Raw genomic sequence first — 22502 nt, forward strand, 5'->3', positions numbered from 1 at the left:
CCAAGGTTAATAAGCTCCAGTGAGACTTTTTATAAATATGAAAAATATGCTTGCAATTTTGCACACTGATTAGAGATTTTTTAATTATGTATTCTAAATAAACTTCAAAAACCCTGAAGTACAGCTACTGAGTGCTACTGCTGCTTCAGCTGCTTATTCCTTACACCTTTGTTCTTACCTGCAAAACAAAGACCAAATTCTCTCTGAGGGCTGTATTTGGCTTACACCCACCCAGTACTCATTACACTCAAATGTTTGATCATGGTTTTGTACAGTCACACTTCTTGGAATACTGAAAATAATTACCAAGGTACATGCTCATGTCAATAATGATGGGAGTTGCTAGTTTGTAGCAAAACTTTTTGCACAAGACTGCTTCAAAGATGGGAGCACGGTTAGAAATCTTAACAAGGAGGATGTTACACACTTGAAAAATACAATCCCATGGCTTTCTACAGTACCGGTCAGTACCTCCTTTTTTGTTCACTGGGTAAGTCACCTCTCCTACAGAGATTCATTTTAATGCTATACAATCTTTGTGCAGCTGGTCACACCATTCCCTTGAGTAGCTAACAATACCAATTCTGCCCAGGTTTGGTTGGCCCAGATTTCCATTAGAAGTATTACAGAATATTGTTTTATCAAATCTTTCTTCCACATGCAAAAAGTCTACTGTATTTTCAAGGTGTTGCTAAGGATTCCTATATAAAAAACTTGCAATAAAAAAAGTGAGTCTTAATCAAGACACCTGAAAAATAAAAATACAGCTCATTTCAGCAATCTGTAGACTGGAATTCTCAGACTACCAGACACAAATACTTTTAAATTTGTTCCCCCATATCTTATCAGCATTATACTGTATTATTCTATCTCAAACACCGATTTTTGTCTTGGCCTCAGGGACCACTTAGTTTAAACATGAAGTAAAGCAAGCCCCCTCTTCTTTCCTCCCAGCAGAGTTTCTTAGGAAATCACAACAGTTTATAACAACTTTCAAATGTGACAGACGCTACTAAGCAAACCTGCTTTTTAAAAACTACTTTTCTTTTTTCGAGGTTTCACTAAGCCACTTAATTACCCTTCCTCTTGTTCAGCAAAGCACCTACACTGGAGCCTCTGGCCAAAGCTTGCTAGTAGAGAAAGCAAAGTGAATCCTGCAAAGCAAGTTTGTGAAGGTACCACGTGTAAAATAAATATTTTTTACACACACCAAATACTAACAGCATAAATTTAATATAAATGTTAATTCAAGTACAGAAGTCAAACACATGATTTCAACATTAAAAATTTACAACACTTAAAACAACTACTACGTAGCTAATATCAAATGCAAATAAAATTAAACTGCTATAACTGCACCTAAACTAACACCAAAAAAGACTATTTAATATTCTGATGAAACATGTTTAACTAAAATATGTAATGGACCACAATAGTTGACTGCTTTTAAGAAAAATTATTCAACTTTACATCTTTCCATTGCATTGTTTTCTGTCTACATAATATTCCTTTTTGACAAACGCTTTGCAGACCAAACAGCTTACAACCAATACTTGCATAGGTCAGGCCCTTAGACTCTTAACATATGCCACTTGGCCCATTCCTTGACCAAGAACTGAAACTATATACCAAATTCAAAAAGAAGGATGATCTACTGTATTAGTTTCAGATTTTTAAAAAGAAAAAAAAGAAAAAAAAAGCCTTTATTTTGTGTCATTTGATAAATAAAGCACTTTACTGAGAAATGCTAAACAGTCACAATAAAAATAAAGATGGCTCACTCAAAATGAATTACATATACCCGATTTAAAAACTAGAAAACTATTTTCAGCTTAATGCTAAATGATGTTTTTTTAAGAAGAACATGGCCTGATTAGAAAGTGAGCAAGCTGCTGTTCAACATGGCTACCACAGGCAAGTAGAAGCGCTGGTTATGAAGGATAGCCCGGATTAAGAGTAAGACCTCTGTGAACACAGAAGCACACACATGTCCCAACAGAGAGGTGCTAACAATGGGAAATGCACCTTAGTGAGCTGTACATAAAAGTACATGTAATTTGTATGTGTTAAGATTTTTTTTTTTTGCCAATTTTTGTCTCAAAGCATTATCTAAGGTATTGAACCTCAGTGTTATGACTACAGCAATATTTCTCATGTAGCCTGATGGTACATTGACATAAACCTGTTCAAAATACCACTCCTCCACTGATGTAATGCTATACCAGAAGCAAAGATTTTATTGGACATGTTCTTCCTATAAAATTTTGCATCAAGTTACAGAAACAAATCTGAGTGTGGTATTTAAGTTTCATATTATGTATGTTTATGTACGAAAAGGCAGAGTTGCCAGGGTGGTGTGGTTTGGGTTGGGTTTTTTTTATTGTTTGCTTAAGATTTATTAATTACAACAGAAGCTGTAAAAATTCTGCATGAAACTCAAAATACAAGAGTAGGAATTGTAGCAAATTATTTCAACACTAAAAATAAGCTACTGTTGTATAAACTATTACAGGTAATAAAAATCTTCTAAAACAAATTATCTTTTCAAAACAAATTTAATCAAGCTAACCAAAATAATTTAACATTCAAGTTCACTAATCTTTAAAGTGAAATGCTTAATACACACATGTGCTTTGAAGAATTATTCATCAATAAACACGTAATGTGAATTTCCAGTAATTATGTATCAGTGTAGTGTTCTTGTTTCTTTCGTGGCAAGATCCAAAGCAACAAATGCCAAACTTTTCTTCAGGGCAATTCAAGCCAAATAGGGTGTACAGTTGGCTGCAGAAAAAGAGGGGGAAGAAAGAGACTTTGATTTCAGCAAGCATACTGCATTACCTATTCCAAGATGGACTTAACTATTAAGGAACTTAAGATAATGGTGTAAAGAAAGAATTCACAGTCTTATGCCAATGCTGCATTCTTCCCTTTCCTCTGCACCCCTAATACTAACTCAAATCATCAAGAAATTATTTAGTCAACAGTTCAAGCAACATCAGAAAAAACCTAGTAAAAAAGAGAAATGAAAAATGAGAACTTATTAATCTCAGGGTTTTTTTCCTAAAAGCCTTATACTTTAAAAAAAAACATTCTTTGGTACTGAACATAAGTATTTTCTCAGCCTATATATATATTCTCAACCAAACTTTACAATAATGACCCTTTGTTTCACTTCCACTGAACAAAAAATATTAAATGAAGACAACTTTAATGTGCATACTAGATCACTGTTCTGAGTTGTATTAATTTGTTACCTATTTCATACGTATCATAGCAGCAATCTTTCATATTGCATATTTAACACTTTAGATCAGGGTGTACTATTAACTAAGTACCAAGTTCTGCCAGACACACACTGCATAAACAAAACCCAACTTCATTGTGGTCATCAATGGACTAGAAAAGGGCACTAAATTCAGTCCTGTTTTGAAGCGACTGATTTTACTGAAGTCAGTCAACTTATTTCATGGATAAACATAGTCCAACATTGTTGTATCTTTCTTTCTTATTTTTCTCCAAGTTCTTCCACACAGGCCCAGATTTACAAATTTACGTTCCCTGTCTGTAAGCAATAGCAACAGAAAAATAACTGATTCTTCAGGACAAATCCTGGGTGACTCAGATTAGAAGCTTCCAGCGGTAAAGTTAACACCGAGCATGTATTTAATGCTATTTTCAAACTGCCTTGTAAGCTTTTAAAAACCAATCTCATGACACTCAGAAGATGGTAATCCCCATTTTAAAAAATGAAAGAGACCTCAGAAGTGACAGACGTCCACACTTAAATTCATCCACAATAGCATATTCGAAAAAAGAGAACATTTACCCTTGTAGCATAAAATGCAGAAAGTTAAAAATAACACTTTTTGCAAATCAGAGGAGACATTAGTCTCTTTTACATGAAACTGACTACCCAAAGAAATAGTCCAAGTCACCAGTGTAGTAACAACTCCACTTCTGAACATGAAGTTAAACCCAAGCTGGAAATGCAACTAATTCAGAAATGACTGAAAAATGACTCAGTCATTTTAGGAGTAAAAACCATAACCTTCCTTTGTGCTGCACAATCCACATGAATATCAGACTGGGTGATCCATCAGCAGGTCTACAGCAGAACTATGGTCTCCTTTGGAAAAAAAAAACCAAAAACCAAACTGGACAGAGTATTTCTACAAGCCTTCTCAGAGGTGTGTATGTGGGGAAATAACCTTGAGACCAATTTCTCTAGCAGCCCAGCTACGACTATGTCTTTGAGGGGGCAAAAACCTGCACCAAACGCAACGCTGGGAGGTTCACTCACCTCTACTATCCCACTATGCGGCATTCAGGGACAGCAAAGTTATATATGCTTGCTCAGGGGCTGTGATAAAAACCGTTATGTGTAAGTCATCTGATAAATATTTAAGACTTCTAAATTCATACTGTTAAGGAACATCTTATACTACATTCTGAGCCTTTCTAAAAATCACTAAAAAAAACCCCCACCAATCACCACTTATCATCTCTATTCGCTAAACAAAGCCAGCAATTTGTGTATTTTTTTAAACATCTTAACTTTTTGTAGCAGGCTGTTGCTTGTTCCAACAGCAATACAGTTAATTTTGATAAAGCAAACCAAGGCAGTGTGGAAGTAAAGAAAATCCCTACAGCGAAATAGTAAAATAGAAACATTTCACTTGAACTGTCACACCTTGAGGTTTAATGTCTAAAATCTAGGAGGACAGCAGTCTATTGATACGTTTGTTCCGAGACCCAGATGCCGAGTACAGACTCTTGAACTAGTTTATACAAGCTTTATCCTTGACTTTTAAATTGCTACTGCATGCAGTATTTAAGAAGTTTAAACAAGTGAATTCATAGTAGTAAGATATAATGCTTGCTCCACCTGTTTCAGTACAGTTTACTATATACATTCTATGTGATGAATTGGAATTAAAGTTATTTACGTGCTATAGTTATTAAAATGCTTTTCCTTGATTCAGAAATTAATCAGTATATTTTTCTTTTAAATACTTTCTGTTTAATACTTCTAAATACTTTCTTCTACCTAAAAATTAATTTCTTAAATTGTGTCTCAGTGAGACGCTACATGGCATAGCATGTGTGAGTAAACAAAGAATACCCTATTGTGCGATGCATGTCTAAAACCTAGCAGATCCCCAACACTGAGGAAACTTTACCGAAACTTATTCCTTTCTTCCCCATTACCCTTAAGTCAGACTCAGTAGGGAGAGAACTTCCCAGGACTCAGCCTTTGCTACAGAGGGTGTTATCTTAAGGACTAGAAAGAGGTTTTGACATCTTCTGGTATTTCCTTAAACCAGTGGAATTCCACCCGCAGCAAGTGAAAACAAAAAAAACCAGAACAAAAAATACAACAAAAAAACACCAATCATTCTCAGAAGAATGTTCTGCTTTTCCAGGGTTCAGATGTTTACTTTTACTAAAGAAAGGGAGGTGGAAGTTCTCCTGCAATTCAGAGCACATCTATACAACTTCAAGTTCTCTTCTGCCTATACTTCGAAGTCAAGCCAGCTTGACTTCAATGAGCCAGCTTGATTCCATAAGCTACACGACTGATGCAAAGGACCTGAATGATAAATAACACCTCCTATTTTGGGATTGACTCTGCACTAACACTGCTTCTGGACCAGAGGTGGAATATAGAGTCTGTGTTAATTAGCACAACTATACAGTCTCCAAATTGGAGCTGCCTCACATCTAGTCAGCCTCCAAGACAGGCAAGAGTAGGAAGTCTTACATGTTTTTCGAACTGGACACCACATTTAACAGCCAAGCACCATTTTGCTAACAACACTAAAGTGTTGTGTAACTTCTAAAGACACAGACTTATTTGTGTTGAAACGAGATTCAAATTAATGGAAAAGGTATTAATTTCTTCTACGGGGCATTCAGGTTTTCTCCTGTTCTGTTCCCCGCCTCCCCAACATTCACCTTCTGGAACTTCAACATGTAGCTCTGCTCCCCTTCTCACGAATCCAGACACATAACTTCCATATATTTAAACAAGCCTGAGTTTTTTCACTCTCTTGATCTGGTCATGATTTATCTAGTAACATTAAAATATAGCTTATTCATCTTACAGTGAAATCATAGCTTTCTGTATTTTCTCCAAGCATCGTTTTCAAAATATTCAGGTGACACCAAGTGGTTAATTGTTGTACTGCTGTCTGTTCAGGACTACTGTATGCAGTAACAACCAAGTATTCTGTTATGTGAAAATAAATACAGAAATACATTATCACCAAAAAAAGCCAGAGTGCTTTGAGATTATTAATCATAACAGTCCAATTTTAAAATTCTATCAACGCAGCCCTTTCTCATTCACTTACCTTAGTCTGCTTAAATGCTTTAAAAAGAAAAAAAACTGTACAAGTCAAAAATTAAGTCAGCAAAAAACTTAAGTTCCTGTAAGAGAAGTTACTTACCAGAAGGAATTATTCCCTGTGTCATCTTTGTATGCTCATGCTTATAGTAAGTTGCTTCCAAGAAGAAATACACTCAGACTTTTCTCAAAATCACTGCTACTTATAAAAAACAAAAAACCAAACCAAAAAACCCCACCCACAACACATGCATCCATGCAGCATCATTCAACATGCCAAGCCATACAACAGACACTTCAGTGAGAAGGAGTGATCCTCTGTCACATCTACCAACTCTTCTTTAACTTCAGATGTTTCTTTCAACATAGTGTATATATTAAGTTGGAACAAAAACAACTTCTGTAGATTAGATAGGGAAAAGAAATTCTATTTCTAGACTACTTAGGGCTATGTTTCAGTATCACAACAATGCCAACATCAAAAAGAGGGTTTTTATCAACATGAAAGAGGTGTATCTTTCAAAAGTCAGCCATGTATGTTTGCTTTGAAATAGGGCTCTGCATGCTCTGTGCAGGGCCAAATCCTCAGAAACAAGAATGCACAGAGGCCATCAAAAGAAAAGAGTTTTATAGTTCAGAGATAACAAGACAGCATTACCAGCACTAGGCCATTAGGTGGACAGCTTTTAAAAAACAAACCTGGGATTTGAGCATTCTGCTAAGGATTCACATTAATTGTGATCATATGGCACACTGAAGTGCTAAAAAGCTTTAAAATACTGTCAATTTAAATTCACCTTAAAATGTTTTCCCTATAGCACTTTTAATTATAATTGCAGAGATAAAAATCTCAACACATACTTTATTCATTTTTTTAAACTTGTTTGCATTCTGGATTTGACCACAGCTGTGAATAATCATTCTTAGTCTAATTTTTGTTAATTGTTCTGGTGATTCTTTCCCAAAGAAGTATAGGAGAGAAAATAGTATCTTTAGATAATGCTATTGGTAAGCTACAAAATGGGCAGGGTATGCATGGTCAAGCATAGAACCTGAAGCTGTCTTCATTCTTCTTTAAAGGAGGAGAGCCTCACACCACTATTTCGAGTTTAGCATCCTTTTTTTCATCTTTTGTGCTCAGGACTACACGGGTTATAAAGGTATGGCCCTAATTTTCATAGCTAGAAAAAAATGGAAACAGACACTCAACCAGTAGAACGCCCCTCACAGTGTGTACAAAAGCAGGCACAGATACTTAGCTGTTTTATTATTAAAAATAAATTATTCTGATCACTTTGACCATCTGAAAGTATCACCTTCAAGAGGTGACCTACTAATGCAAACCAAACATATCACTGCTTAAGTGGAGACAATGTATAAGGCTTTGTGTTTTGGAGATTCTTCTTCCTCTAAGACCTTCTGGGCATGCAAAAACAAAACCAAGGAGAAGCAAGATTCTAAGCAAGAAGAAAAAGCTTGTTTACATTTCAGTCATGCATTGCAAAAAAAGGCATCACAGTCAAGCCTGAAATAAGTCTGCTACAAACTGCATCCAAAAGAAAAATCTCACCACAGCCTAAGTATCAAGAGACTTCCACAGGTGCTAAGTAGCAGTATTAGGAAGAGAAGGATGGCAACACTATTTTAACAGTTTGCTATCAGCAGTAGCTTTTCCAACCCAGCAAAACTAGAACAGGTGATAAAAAAACAGAAGGGAGGGGAAAAAAAAAAAAAAAAAAAAAAGAGGGGAATAGAGGGGAACAGAAAAGTCTTTCTTAAAGCATTCCTCAGGAACAGAAGCAGTCATCACTAACACAGGACTCCACTTAATCTTTCAGTTACTATTTCTGCTTCCATTTCCCTGAAAATTTAGTTTCACTGGGCAAAAATTAAGTAAAGGCATGTTAATAAACACTTCTTTATCTGTTCTTATTTCTCCTCCTTCCATTCCCAAAGCAAAAATCAAACTTTAAATCTTGTGGATGCAGTCCTGGGCCCTGTATGCATGCACAGCTAATCAGAAAAGGATTACTGTACTGTATGGTCTCATTGTGCTTCTATCCAGAGCTGCACTATACAGGATCACCAAGTCTGATGCCTCAGACCCTGCCTGGCCCACACACAGTAGGCACTATCCACAGAGAATGTCACTCCTTTCAAACCTGGAAGTCCATGGCTTAAGAAGGCCGGTATTCTAAACTAGAATGTGAAAAAACACAGCAGTCTATTAATAGACTGAAATAATAGTAATTGAAGCACAATCTGTTTGAACTTCCTAGATATTACAAGAAACTTGGAAAGAACTTGCCTACCACCACTCCAAAAAACAAAGCACTCCCTCACAAACAAGTCAGGCATTGCTCCAATTCTGAATAAAAAAAAAAACAGAAACCACACAAAACAAACCAACAACAAAAAAACCCACAACCCAAAACCCCCCAACTTTCTACACAAGCCTATCATCTCCAACAGAATTCTTCACAGAAAGAATCCCACACAGAAAGAAAAAAAAAAAAAAACAAACCAAAACACAACACAACCCAAACCTCTGGCTCTAGGATTCATCAGAAACATTTTTTGTAATGACAGAAAAATATTTATGTTGCTCTACAAAAGACTAGCAAGAATTTGTTTCATGACACAGCATCTACTGATCTTGTCATGCTGAAAGAAGCCATGCAACAAATACACAAGAACATTACTCAGCAGATCAGAGAAATTATGTGATGGATCATAATACTCACAAAATTATAAAGATCAGTCCTACCTCATCTTCAAATTTACCAGGATGTAAAGGCCAGAAAAAGAGCTAACTAAGCAGAAGAGAAACAGTTCAAAAGAACAAGCGGAGTAAATTACACAAAAAGCTTTGCCTTGAAGTATGAGCAGTTTTCAAACCATTATGGTATGGCTCTGTAACAGGCTTCAAATCTGAGTACCAAAGAGCCAAAATTCTGATTTCTCTGAGGATGGAGTTTGATCAGATGATGACTACAATTGCTAATGAAACAACCTGTCAGTAGAAATCAGTTCTGTGTTCTGAATGCTGTGTGCTGAATACTCTGAAAAATGCTGGGCAGGAACTAGATGGCAAGCGTTATGTTTTGTATTATTTATGTATTTCACTTTACAGAGCAACAGGGATAACACTGCCAGAACTGCAGTGATCTGTCTTCTTAGTTATGAAAAGAACAGATTTTACCATAGCTTTTTTTATAATATAAAATTTTCCCTTTTCTAGTAGTTGCATTCTACTTTTAAGAAATGGAATATATATAAATCAAGATGCTAGACTTAGAAAGCAATTACAAATAACTGTATCCCTATTTTCTCCTATTTTCTGGTTAAAAAAAAAGAACGAACACTAAATGACAACACTCTTTACCCAAAGATAATACATGTAGAGAGCCATGTAATGATACTCTGCTATAGCCTTAATGTCTATAAAGACAAATCAAAAAAGCTTCCCAAAACTATTTCTTCATCTGAATATGAATCTACCACTTCTGTTTTCCCTACTGATAACAAATCAAGAACACAGACAGCCCTTCAAATAAATTTTCAGCACCACAATCATCACACTGATGACCTTATACCTAAGTCACTGAACATGTCATCTATTTCTTCCTTACAAATCATTACGGTAGGTAAATGAAAGCAAAAGTGACCCTAGCATTACACTGAATAGATGTTTACACAGTGTTTCTTCAGTGCTCTCACCTGACGGTCCAGACTCAGCTGACTATACAAGAAACAATTCTTCTGTAGACTAACTTATACTTTAATATAAAGATATACACACAAGCCCAGATATATACACAAAGAACAATTTTGAAATAACTTTTCTAGCTTTATTTCTTAAGAACTAATTGAAAGCCTTTGGGCTTACCTAGATGTAGAAGTGTGAACTGTGCTGCCAATTCCTTTGCACCTTCTACTGTTGTACAGAGTTTGTCTGGCATGAAGTAACTCTGGGAACCATCTGCAATACTAGGAATAAGCACCTTGTACACCAAGAGTATTTTCCCATCCTGACTTGTGGTTGAGTACAAGTAGTATTCTGGTGGTGCCCAGTTATTTTTATTGCAAAAATAATCCAGATGCATTGCTGCAGAACTGAAGTGACTGGATTTTAAAGAATACATGCTAATTGGAGTAAGCTTTATTCCTGGAAAAAATGGGTATGTACATCTTTCAACTTCAGGAGGGCCTGGACTGTGCTGACCATTAAGACGAACTGAAAGACTTGCTGGTTTCCCTAAGGATTTTTGATGACCATCTTCTTTGTTAGGAAACCCTAAGAGATTTTCAGAACCGGGACTTATCTGACCATTAAAATGTTGCTTCCAAGTACTTTCTTTATTAACTGGCTTTGCCAGTGTTACCTCAATACTGGCTCCATCAATGCACTTTCCATTCATTACAGACATAGCAGCAACTGCATCTTCTCGGTGGAAAAAATGAACAAAAGCATAGTCTCTCAGCTTCTTTACACGTTCAACTACTCCTGGCTTGAACTTGCTGAATTCAGCTTTAATTGTGTCCTCTGTAGTAGATATCATCAAATTTCTTACATATAATACTTTAACTCTCTGCATTGTTTCTTCATCAACTTCTTTCTCTGGGTCTGCCCAGTCTACTTGAATAGTATGACCCCAGAGTTGGAATGTTCCTACAGCGAAGAAGCATTACATCGATAAGAAATATGCAAAGGAAAACAGAATCATTCTTATCAACTACCTCTAGAAAACACAAACATGATGCATGCCACTTGAAACAGTGGTTTTTGTTGCCTGCATCTACTTAAGCAAAATACGCAAGGTATTACTACTTGAAATTATTAAAGAAAGTTAAGACTCTGCAAAAATTCAAGATGTTCTATCTGTACCCTTTGGGTTCATTAAGCACCATAAGCTGTCAAAACACAGACTTTGCCATTTTGTAACATGCATATACACATGTATATAAAGCAACCATAAGCAACATATTATTTTACTGGTTAGTAAACACAGCATCTTCAATAATATTACCACCTTAAAAAGCAAGGTCAACACCTGGAAAAAGTCATCTAAAGGTATATGCACTAGCACAAGCCTTACTCTGTGTTGCAGCAGACACCAAAACCATAAACTAAAAAAAAAAAAAAACAAACCACAAAAAAAAAAAACCAAAAAACCCCACCTTGTTACTCATTTCAAGCCAACATTTTGCGTATCACACGACTAGTTTATTTTACATTCAGTGATCTGGCCATATTTCTCCCATTACTTTGCAAGGCCTATATAGGTCTTAGGTAACACTCCTTCCTAACACTTTGTCAGTGATTAACGCAAGACTTGCCTAAATCTTAGCCTTAATAAACACAGGAAGTTTTGCCATTCATTTCAGCAAGGCAAATGCTGTATTACCTGTTTTAATGACTTTGCTTCTCCAACTATATTGTTTCATTTCCTCCCTATTTAATTTCTCTTCCAGGATTTCCCTTTTTAACTCTACCTTTATCTATTTCCTCCCCTTTCAGTATATTTAATCCCTTCTACTTTCTATACAAAAGGTATAAAATAAGGTGCAAATAAAAAGTAGTCTTCTACTTGTTAAACTCTTAAAATTATTTTCTAGTAAAAGATTAAAGACCTACTTTCAAACATTTTTAAAATATGAAACATCAACAACATCATTCATAACACTCAAAGAAAATACGGGACACATTCCAAGCATTATATTTTTTAAGCTCAGCTTTAAGAGAATTCATGTGCAGGAACTAGTGCGTGCAAATGAAAACTGGATGTGTGCCCAAGCAAATACGTATCTTGGTGTAAATTACAGTAACTTGTGTTTATAAAACAGATGTCTGCTCTTTCATTCTCAGAAGTGCTTAAATTTCAGCTTGTTTAAAAAAAAAACCAAAAAAAACCAAAAAAAAACCCACGCACAAATAAAAAACCCTGATTCATAACAAAAAAAATTCCTCTTTAGCTGAAAGGCAGTTTTGTAACTCTCAAAATACCTTAAAGAAAGGCAAACAGGGACAATCCACCACCCCCCACAAAATGGAGACAGATACTCCCCCCAAAACCCAATTTAATTATAAATAAGTTTACCTGGGATTAGCCGCCTTCTAGCCATTGCAGCTGCTCTGTGAGATTCATATTCTACAAAAGCAAAGCCACGATTTTTAGTTTTGTCAGTGGCATTTGGATAAACAATGACATCCACCACTCCTTCTGTAACTTTTTTCATTTCATTCAGTATTTCTTCTTTCTTCTTTTCTTTTGGAATTGCTCCAATAAATAGTCTGCAGTTGTCCAAGCTTACACAGACACCAATGAACTTCCCTGGACGAATTTCATAATTATTAAGAATCTTGATGGCTAGCTGAGCTTCCTCTTTAGTAGTGTACATCACAAACGCATAGCCTCGATTCTCACCACTGAATTCCATCATCAGTCTGAACTCATAGATCTTCCCAGCTCTCTCGAAAACAGGAACTAATTCATCTTCATACATATCACGAGGAATCTTACCCACAAAAACTTCACATCCACGAGGTGGTGGAGGACCTTCCCAACCTTAAAAAAAAATTGTCCAACAACAATCTTAGTACAAATGCCAGATAGGTACACTTCCCTCCCATAATTTGAAGGTGGGAGTTAATTTTTAGTCTCAATTTTAAACTGGCATATTCTCATCCATTATTTAATGCTTATTTTTGTTATGTTTAAATATAAATTGTGGGCTTATGGCATGTTTTAATTTCTTTTAATTCTGTCTTCTATTTCTTTCACTGGAATCTGTACGACAATCCACCGAACCTAGCATTATTTAAAACACTGATAGGTTTGCTATAAGAGTCTACATTTCAATCATTTTTTCCCCTTAAAATTATATGTCAGTTATTAATACAACTGATAGAACTTAAGTTGTATTTTCTACTCTTTCTCAGTTATCACCTAACATTTTAGAGTTGCAAATGTTTCTCTGTATTTCTTGCCCATATTTTAAGAATTGTTGGTCAGGGTCCCCAGTATTTTTTTTTCTTCCTTGAAATCGTTAAAAAGGTCCAAACATTTTGCTTCCACCTTCTCCATTCATCCACTAAAATAGGACTCCCTAAGGAAGGTAGGATATGGAGCCATCCTTTCTTCCAATAGCCAAAAAGACTGAACACTTTTCCTCTAAAACCAGGCCACAGTTTTCACGGGCTGGAGCTACATGGTAGGAAAAAAAGAAATAAAATCCACAGAGCAAGTCAGTCCCTAGTTCACATCTGAAAGTTACAAGAAGATCCGTGCTTCTGTCCTCAAGCCAAGGACATTCATACACTCTTGTATCTCTGCCATATACGCTGAAAGGTATGTTCAACAGATAATGTAAAAATGCATACGTACATTTAAAAATATGGAGTTATGGTCTGCAAATATGGCACTCCATTTTCCCAAAATATGCATTTAAAAAAAAGTTTGGTTGTTTTTTGGTTTTTTTAAAACAAATTAGACAAAAATCAGGCAGAAGTGCTTAGGGACATGGTTTAGTGGGCATGGTGGTGTTGGGTTGACGGTTGGACTCGATGATCTTAGAGGTCTTTTCCAACCTCAATGATTCTATGATTCTAAGTTTCAAAGGCAGACAAACAGTTAAATTGTAACTAACAGCTTTTTCTAAAGCTTTGACAAGAAAGGTTCTCTGCAGGAGAGAAATCAAGGAGTACAAACTGGTACAAAAAACCAATACAAAATTTGGTAAGTATGTACTAGTATGAAATGACAAAGCATAAGGAGGCAAGGTGAAAAAAATTACTGTTGACAAGTTAAAACAAGAAGATAATTAAATATTTTACTTTGGCATGAAGTTCAGAATAAATTACATTTAGGTGATTTTGTAATTAACTTTAAACTTTTTCCTTCATGTAATTATCATCAAAGAGCACGTAATTTAGTCGTGAAAAAAATTTTTAACAGAATTGGGAAATTTTTGCCTTCTCACAGAACCGATTTTCACCTGTAAGCTGTACACTAAGAACTACATGGTACACAAGGAAGCTACCAAGGCATCAGAATTGACATGCATTTGGAGCCATGCTGCCATGGCTTATCTAGGAAAAAGTTTGGCTCTGTTCCACACAATATTCAACATCTTTATCATTTTCAGCTTTATAAATATTTATGACAACTTCAGCTGAGGTCTGACAGGACATGGCAAGTAACACGGTTTGCAAGCTAGCACTGCCAGCACTCACATCGTGCCAGTCAGTTGCCCACATAAAAGGGCATAAATCAACAGTACACCATTTAGGAGCTCCAAAGACAACAGCATCTGCACACCTTAATCAGGAAAAAAGGGAGGAGGCTATGCTTGATTGTGTAGGGAAGTCATGAAATTAAATAACAATGTTCATTTATTAACTAGACAAACTTTTACACTCATCCTCAGCCTGGTAACTGATTAAATAGCGATTCTCAGTAAGTAAAGGCCATCTACCATTCAAAAAGCCCACCTTTTCATTTTAAAGCTGCATACTAACAGCATTATAGCACATTACTGCCAACTGGGAGTAAGGTATGACCTCTGACTTAAAGAAAACCTGGTCTGTGGCATATTTGCCAATGAGCGACATGTATTTTAACAGAGCAAACATGGAAACAGTTCACCAAAAGCACCATCCCTCAAGCAGTTACCAACTGACCAGTTTCCCTGACTGGGTACTTGATTCATCACTAGACCATAGATTATGGGATTCCTTTTTTTGCAGCAGTTCAAGTAATCAAACTGCAATAAACATTATAATTTTCCCACTGCTAGTGAGATCCATGCCATCTCAAATTTTCTTCCATGTAATTCTAATGACTTCAGACATAATGATGTCATTATATCTGCAGCAATCTAAGCAGAGGACCCAACCAAAGCAATGAAAATTCACTTAACTTTTTTTTTTTTTTTTTCACTCTACAGATACATTTTCCACAAGTGGCATAGCTGAACAAGAACCGTGCTGCTGCCAACTGGGGGGGGGAATAATTTTTTAGGATAATTTTGAGACAGATCAGCTGCTTGCTCTGGATAACGTGCCAGTCAGATAAACAAGATGGTAACAGGAAAACAGAGCTGACAGTGAGACTATCTCCTCTGGCAGCAACACAAGCTTAAAGAAACCACATCTTAAGCAAAATTCACAGTGAAACTCTTCGTTTGCAAACAGTAATTGCAATTTCTTAGAAGCCATCTCAAACACTCAAGTCTCATCTGGCCTAGAAAACCATTTATAGTAACTTAGGGTAATTTCCAGGCTAAGCAAGTATGAAAATACATGAAGATTTAAAGGAGAGGTACATAATTAATGTCAATGAACAGATTTATGGAAGATATACCTTGTCAAACATATCTAGTTTCAGAAAAGATTAACAAATTTCATTAATAAAAGTAACTTTGCCAAATAAACACACTTAATACTGTCTGATGTTCTAATTAAAAATCATAATTACAATTTAAAGAATGTATTAAATAATTTAAGAACAAGCTGAGCCCTCAGAAAGTAGTCAGTGATGGCCTGCAGTTCTTTTTTCAGTACCATTTTCAAAATAATTTCACAGGGCTCCATTTGCCTATTTTATATAGGCTAGTAAGAGTATGTACATAATTTTAGACAGGAAAAACTTCCAAAGAGAAATAATTTTGATGCAGCTGTATCTTAAACTACAAACAGCGACAAGCAATACAGTCCATGCTTATGAGCATGACTTACAAGGATATGGGATTACAGGCCACAAGCGACAATGAACTGAAACAGCAGCACAAAGAATTTTCCTTCTTTCTGCTTCTGTGTAAGTGCATAATCTGACTCAAAAAGAAGTTATTGTACTCCATGTGATACAACCAGGACTAATGGTGAAATTCTTGTACATTGCTGATGTCAACGACGACACTGGAAAAATTATTCAAAGTAAAATAAATGCTTCATAAAGATTTCAGGGATTTGATTCATTTCATCAGAATAACAAGAAATGTTAAGTAAAGGTAACTGACACAGCATTATTACAGAGAATTACAGGTACTAAGTATTTCATCAAGAAAATTCGAAAAAACTATTTTAGACTAGAAATCAAGCCCAAATTCAGCAGGAAAGATGCAAACCATCTCAACACGCTAAGTGTAGGAGTAGATAATCCCACCTTTTACAGTTCTCAAAATCAAACCCAGATACTTTTCTGAAAATGTGTCTTAGCCTAACAAAGTCATCAGGCTCAACACAATAGTAACTGAGCAGAAAGTAAATGTGTAAGACACACAGAAGTTCAAACTAAATGATCTAGAAGCCACTTATTTTCTCAATGTATTCTTAACGTAAGTTTTAACTCTTGAATAGGGGAATAATGACAAAAAAGAGGTAATAAGGAAAAGAATATATACCTACTGAACTATTCCTCATCCTCTGTTCATGTGTCTTCACTCAAAACAATAACAAATTCAACCATTTGGGTTTTATCCATTTATTTCCCAAACTTTCAGCCTTTGCAGCACGAGATAAACCCACCAGTTTCCAGCATTCATATAAGCATGCATTAAAGTTGAATGATCTTTCAACATCTTCAAACAAAAACACCTTTTATCAGTCCTACTTAAAACTAAGAGTCATTTAAATTTATTTTGGAAAGCAAATTTAAGTGCTGAACAAAGGCTTTTCCTTGCACTACCTGTGAGTGTTACTCTTTTTCTATAAACTAAATCCGCAGCAGCAGTTTCAGCAAAAGTATTTTAGCAGGGGATAGGGCTATTTCAAGAGATTTGTTATTGCTAAGTTACTTAATCACAGTATCAGACATGTTTTTGAAATAGTATTTAATACACAAGAAAAAATTAAGTCTTCCAATGCAGTAACATCCTGAAAAGTGTTTACTAAATCCAACAGCCACTGTTTCCAAATTGCAATGTACATGTTCTGTATACTGCAGGACTTAATTCTACTATTTTTTGTCACTGACTTCAGTGGAAATATAATTGGGCATACAGAAAAACATTTTAGTGACAAAGTTTCTTTTCACTGCAGCAATAACTTTCCAGTTCAAGTGCTTAAGTCTCCCATTTGCACAGTGACAACAAATCCCAAACCACCATAAAGTAACCAAGAAGATGATTGTAGTTTTTATAGCATCAACACAATCTCTGTTATTCTCTAGGACTTCTATCAACTGTTATTATCTGTTTACACATGAATACATACTCAACAATTTCTGTTTTCCAGTGTGTTAAGTGAAAGAACAATGATGCATGAGTAATAAACGGATTGTTGTACTTCACTATTAAAAAACACATCCAATGAATGATAAAAGCTCCAGAAGCTCAGCATTTATCAATTTTTCTTCTCAGAACGAAGGTTTGCAGGGGGAGGTTATGTTAGATATGGAGAACAGATTAGTCAACTCTGAAAACAAAATGAGTTAGATTATCTTCACTGGTGCTATCTCAGAGAACAGAAATTTGTAAAAAAAAAAAAAAAAAAAAAAAATGCTTTGGCCAACGCAAGTGTTAAGACAACAAATAAAGTAGGTTATTGCCTGCTATCACCAACTTCTTTGTTCCTTCTGTGCCACTAAACATTTTCAAGCATGTTCTCAGTCATATGGAACACAGTATTTTCAACTCCATATTTGTCTTGCTGTCAGCTTTAGCCGCTTTTAAAGCTGTGACTTCTTAAATCCACCAAGAGCAAGTGTTCAACATAGTCTAGCACAAAAAAATCTTGAATTGCTGGAAACTGTAAAGCATATCAGGACCCTGTATGTGCTGTGTTTCTTACGCTCTTTCCGTAAGCACCTACTACTGGTCACTGTCAAGATACAGGACATGGGGCTACACAAATTGTCAGTCTGATTCAGCATAGCTCTCCTTACAGGAAATAAACTCCAGCTTCGTAACCTCAAAAGAAATGCTTACCTGGTGGAGGACCACCAAATTTTCTTTGCCCATTTTCTTGAACCATGCTGTATCCAGTCTTCTCCATCAAGGCCAGTAAAGCAGCCTCATTCTGAGTGCCACTTCGGATTTTGCCACATCCATTTGCTGCAGCTTTATTTTCCTCATGCATATCTGCAATAGCTTCAACAGAACATTGCAGATATTTCAATTCAGATAATTCTAAGTTGTTATATGTATACAGAAGCTACCAAAGCACAGAAAAGCAACTTATGCTATGCTTGTGTATTTACTGTGACTTTGTTTAGCATAAGGCTTCAATCCTACATCCAACTACTATCATCTATATATTTGCTTTCAAATGTTCTGTAGCTGTGATAATCTTGAACTTTAAACAGCAACTATATATTCTATAAGCAAACTTTCATAAGTGGTATCACAACTATTTTCTAAGTATGCTGCCCTTCAAATACAATAATGAATTCTTTCATAAATCTTGTTATTACAGTTGTGTAGAAACCTATATGCTACTCAGTGACAAGTTCCACTTTCTTATTACTACATTTTATAGAAATACCAATGATTTTAAAACTGTATTTTAGTACAAAAATACTTAAAAATACATTAAGTCCATGCCTAATTAATATAAAGAATTCAAAGAATTCAGGAACAAAAGTAACTGAATTAAAAAACAATATATAATAAAACTAGGCAGAACTGTCTGGCAAAAGTAAGGGGCTGAAATAATCCCACCTCTGGGGTCCTTATTTTCATGCCTTTGTCCATTTTCACAATTTCCAAAACTAAAAAAGTTTATCAATACGGTTGTTGCTGCTCTATTCACTATTTCCCTGGCATGCCAAGATCTCGTACAACAGCTTTAGGTGTCTGTCATCTAGGTGATGGGAAACAATCACACCAAGGAACCCATTTGGTAATTACCAACTTCACTAGTCAAGCCCCTAAAAAAAAATTAACTTTCAAGTCAGATTATTTTTTTCCACTGCCTCTTTCTCCTTCCCCAATTTAGATCTTCTTTTCCCAATATTTTCTGCCTTAAGGTCTGCAATACTTAGGCAAGCAATCTTCAACGCTTCAATCCTTTGCCCAAATGGTATGTCCAAGTGCTATGCCACTCATGCTCCAAAAGAAATGCTGGCCAAAAAATCACCACCAGAAAAATAAGCTACAACTCCTGTTTGTTCTTTAATGTCCCTTAAATTTTCAGCTTGCTTCATCTTCAGGATCTGGCTCCAATAAATAATGTCCTGAGACTTCAGCAGTTTATTTTTTCCAAGAAAAAGTTAAAACCAGCTTCAATTTCACACAAATGTTTCCTGTCAACTCATTATAATTTGCTGAACAATGAGGCTTCCTAGTTAAGGCCCCAATTAATACAGTATCTGGAAAGCAGAGGATAAAGGAAACTAAATAAAGGACAGTAAAGAGTGCATAAGCATTCACGTGTCTGTCCCTTCGTTAGACTTCCACTACTCAAGGTCCCAAGAAACCAATTATCTCAAGCACTGCCGTAAACTCAATCTTGTTGCCCTGAACTGAACACTGACAAAAGGGAGGGAAGGAGTTCAAACCCGTTACAATTGCATCCTTTTTCTACAGTCTGAAGCCACCTTCTCCTCTTCAGCTTGTTACTTCTGGTGCTTTCGTACAAACCAAACTATTACTTTTAGCTTGATTATCCAAATGAGCACCATTATCTACACAGATTATTTATTTTACCTGACAGCTGACTGTGTAACTCCCTACCACTAGCAGAAACAAGAATTAGTAAAAATAAAGCCACACATAGTCATTAATGTAGCAAATGTTATCCCACCCATCTTTATATATGAAGGTTTTCAGATGATTGCTGATCACACTAAGCAAGCTTTTGCCTCCATACTCAAAACATTAACCATCCCCGTGGTTGCTGGTCCTTTTATTCTTCACTTACATATTCCACTGAAACTACCCCAGTATCTCAAATTAAAATGATTTTGCATAAATTTAAGTTTTTCAAAAAATTATACACGATATTTATGGAGTGATTAAGCCCCTTCCACTGCCACATTTATACATGTTATGCAATCATATTACTGTCCAGAGGTGGAGTTTTCCCCATCCCCCCCAACAGCTTAGTCATTTCAAATGTGCTTTGAATCAAATAATGAAACTGTTCTTTAGTGCACTCTTTCCACAACAGCCTTCATATAACATTATAACAGACTCTACACATCCCTTAATTAGAATGGTGATAGAATAAACACAACTGCAATTTTTTCCATCCTAGAAAGAGAAGGCTTTTGGTGGATATATGTATTTTATTTTTTCTATCAAGCTGGTATTCATTTTGGGGCAGGAATCCATGCAAGCAACCACTCCGGAAATGTTAAGTTTATATGACACCCATCACTGGTCATTAAAAAAGCCAATCCCCAAACAACTCCTAGCTTCATCAAAATGAGATTCCAGAAAGGAAACAGGGTAGAGCACAAATAAATCCCCAGCAGACAACAGCAGCAACAGCATAATTCCTATCTGCTACAAATGGTGTCCCATCTCCTTTCAGCAAGTGAATTACATTTACTGGGTTTCACAGCCTACAAGCTGCATGAAGATTCCGTAATTAGGAAATCTCTCAGCAGTTTCAGGCCTAACAAGGTATGGAAATAGACAACAAAGTTGGGGCAAAGAAGAGGTAAATTAATTTTCCCTTTGTCTCAGTGAGTTCCAACATCCAGCCAAGAAAAACATTATCTGCAAGAGCAGCAAGGGGACACCAGATTAAAATCGTGAGAGTCGATGAGGGTGTCCACAACGCTCCCAGAGAGGTTAAGAGGCACCGAGGAGTTAGGACAGGAGACCAGTGGAGGAAGCATGTGAACCAGGGACGGGCCCCAGGGCAAAAACGCCACCTGAGGAGGCAAGACGGGCATGTCTTGCCCGGGACAGAGAGAGAAAAAGAGAGAAAAACAGCAGCCCCGAAATACCCTGCGCTACTCTCGCCGACTTGCACGTTGACGGCGGCCGCCGCGGCCCCTTCTCCTCACGGCCCCTTCTCCTCACGGCCCCTTCTCCTCGCGGCCCCTTCTCCTCACGCCCTCGTCCCTTACGCCGCCGCCTTCTCCTTTCCCCACAGCACAGCAAGGACCCGAACCCGCCGCTATCCTCAGGGAGGCGAGGCCACGGCACGACTTCCCGCTCTCCCGTAGGAACTCTGCGCCACACCGGGAGAACGGACCGGAGGAGACAACCCCAGCCGACACCCCCACCAGCCACCTCACTCGCCTGGCCTCACCGCCACGGCTTTCCCTCGCTCTGCCCCCGCCTAGCCAATCACCAGGCGGCCAGCGCGGGCACGGGCATAATTGACAGGCGGCGCCAGCCAATCACAGCAAGGCAGAGGGCGGTGCCCGGCACGCGAGCTCTTTTAAAACAGGCGACCGTTAGACGCAAGAATATTGCCGGTGCGCGTGATGCAGCTGACCGGGCTGAGGCGGCAGCGACAGCCGTTGGAGCGTCGCGTGCTGGCGGCGCCGCGTGACCGCCCTGAGGGCGGGGGTAGCGCCGCCTCAGAGCCCCTCCTGAGGGAGGTCCGCTGGCTGCCTGCTGCCGTCGCCGGCTCCCTCCCTCCCTCCCTTCCTTCCTTCCTTCCTAAAGGAGGGCCGTTTGTTAGGCTCACCCTTTGCGCTTCAAAACCCGGCGGGTCTACTTTGTGGTTTTTGGCTTATATCCGCTCTTAAAGGGCACATTTGGGCCTTTACGATATGCTCCAGCGTGCGCTTTGGCTTCAGGGAGCGCTTACGCTCATGCAGGTCCACATTGACCAGTAATACCGAAGTGAAATAGGTCTGTTTTCAATCCTTACTGTTTTAGTCAATATTTCAGCCTCTTAGAAATGAACGTTGGCTTAACAACAGCTACAGGCGCTTCTCAAGCCAGTTGGGCTGGAGGCCTTGCAGTTTTAGCAAGCCTAAACTGAACTCCCATCAAAATTCCTTCGGGGTCACAGCTGTGTAGCTGCAGCATGGCACTTTGATGGGCACATATCAAATGCGCCAGGGTCAATAAAGAGTATGGGATTAGTTTGCGAGTTCTTCAATTTGTTGTTATCAAAATGTTGTGGCCCATTTTCCCCATCTAGCAAATGGAAGTCTCTCAAAGCTAAACTACTTTCACAAAAGACTTCCCCCCCCTTTTCCTAAGATTTAAATGCTCAGCTGTACTTATTAATAAGACAGAGGAT

General features: G+C 37.2%; 1 protein-coding gene across 1 annotated transcript; it reads right to left on the minus strand.

The window, feature by feature from the left end:
- Positions 1-4316: 4316 nt before the first annotated feature.
- RBM46 (RNA binding motif protein 46) lies at positions 4317-18428 on the minus strand. The gene is made up of 4 exons (XM_076337624.1): positions 18278-18428; positions 12451-12918; positions 10239-11021; positions 4317-4363 (listed from the first exon to the last, which is right to left on the minus strand). Exons 1-4 carry the CDS (start codon positions 18426-18428, stop codon positions 4317-4319), a joined length of 1449 nt encoding a protein of 482 aa, XP_076193739.1.
- Between the last annotated feature and the right edge of the window lie 4074 nt (positions 18429-22502).

Source organism: Aptenodytes patagonicus, chromosome 4 (genome assembly GCF_965638725.1).
Source record: "Aptenodytes patagonicus chromosome 4, bAptPat1.pri.cur, whole genome shotgun sequence".
NCBI lineage: Eukaryota > Metazoa > Chordata > Aves > Sphenisciformes > Spheniscidae > Aptenodytes > Aptenodytes patagonicus.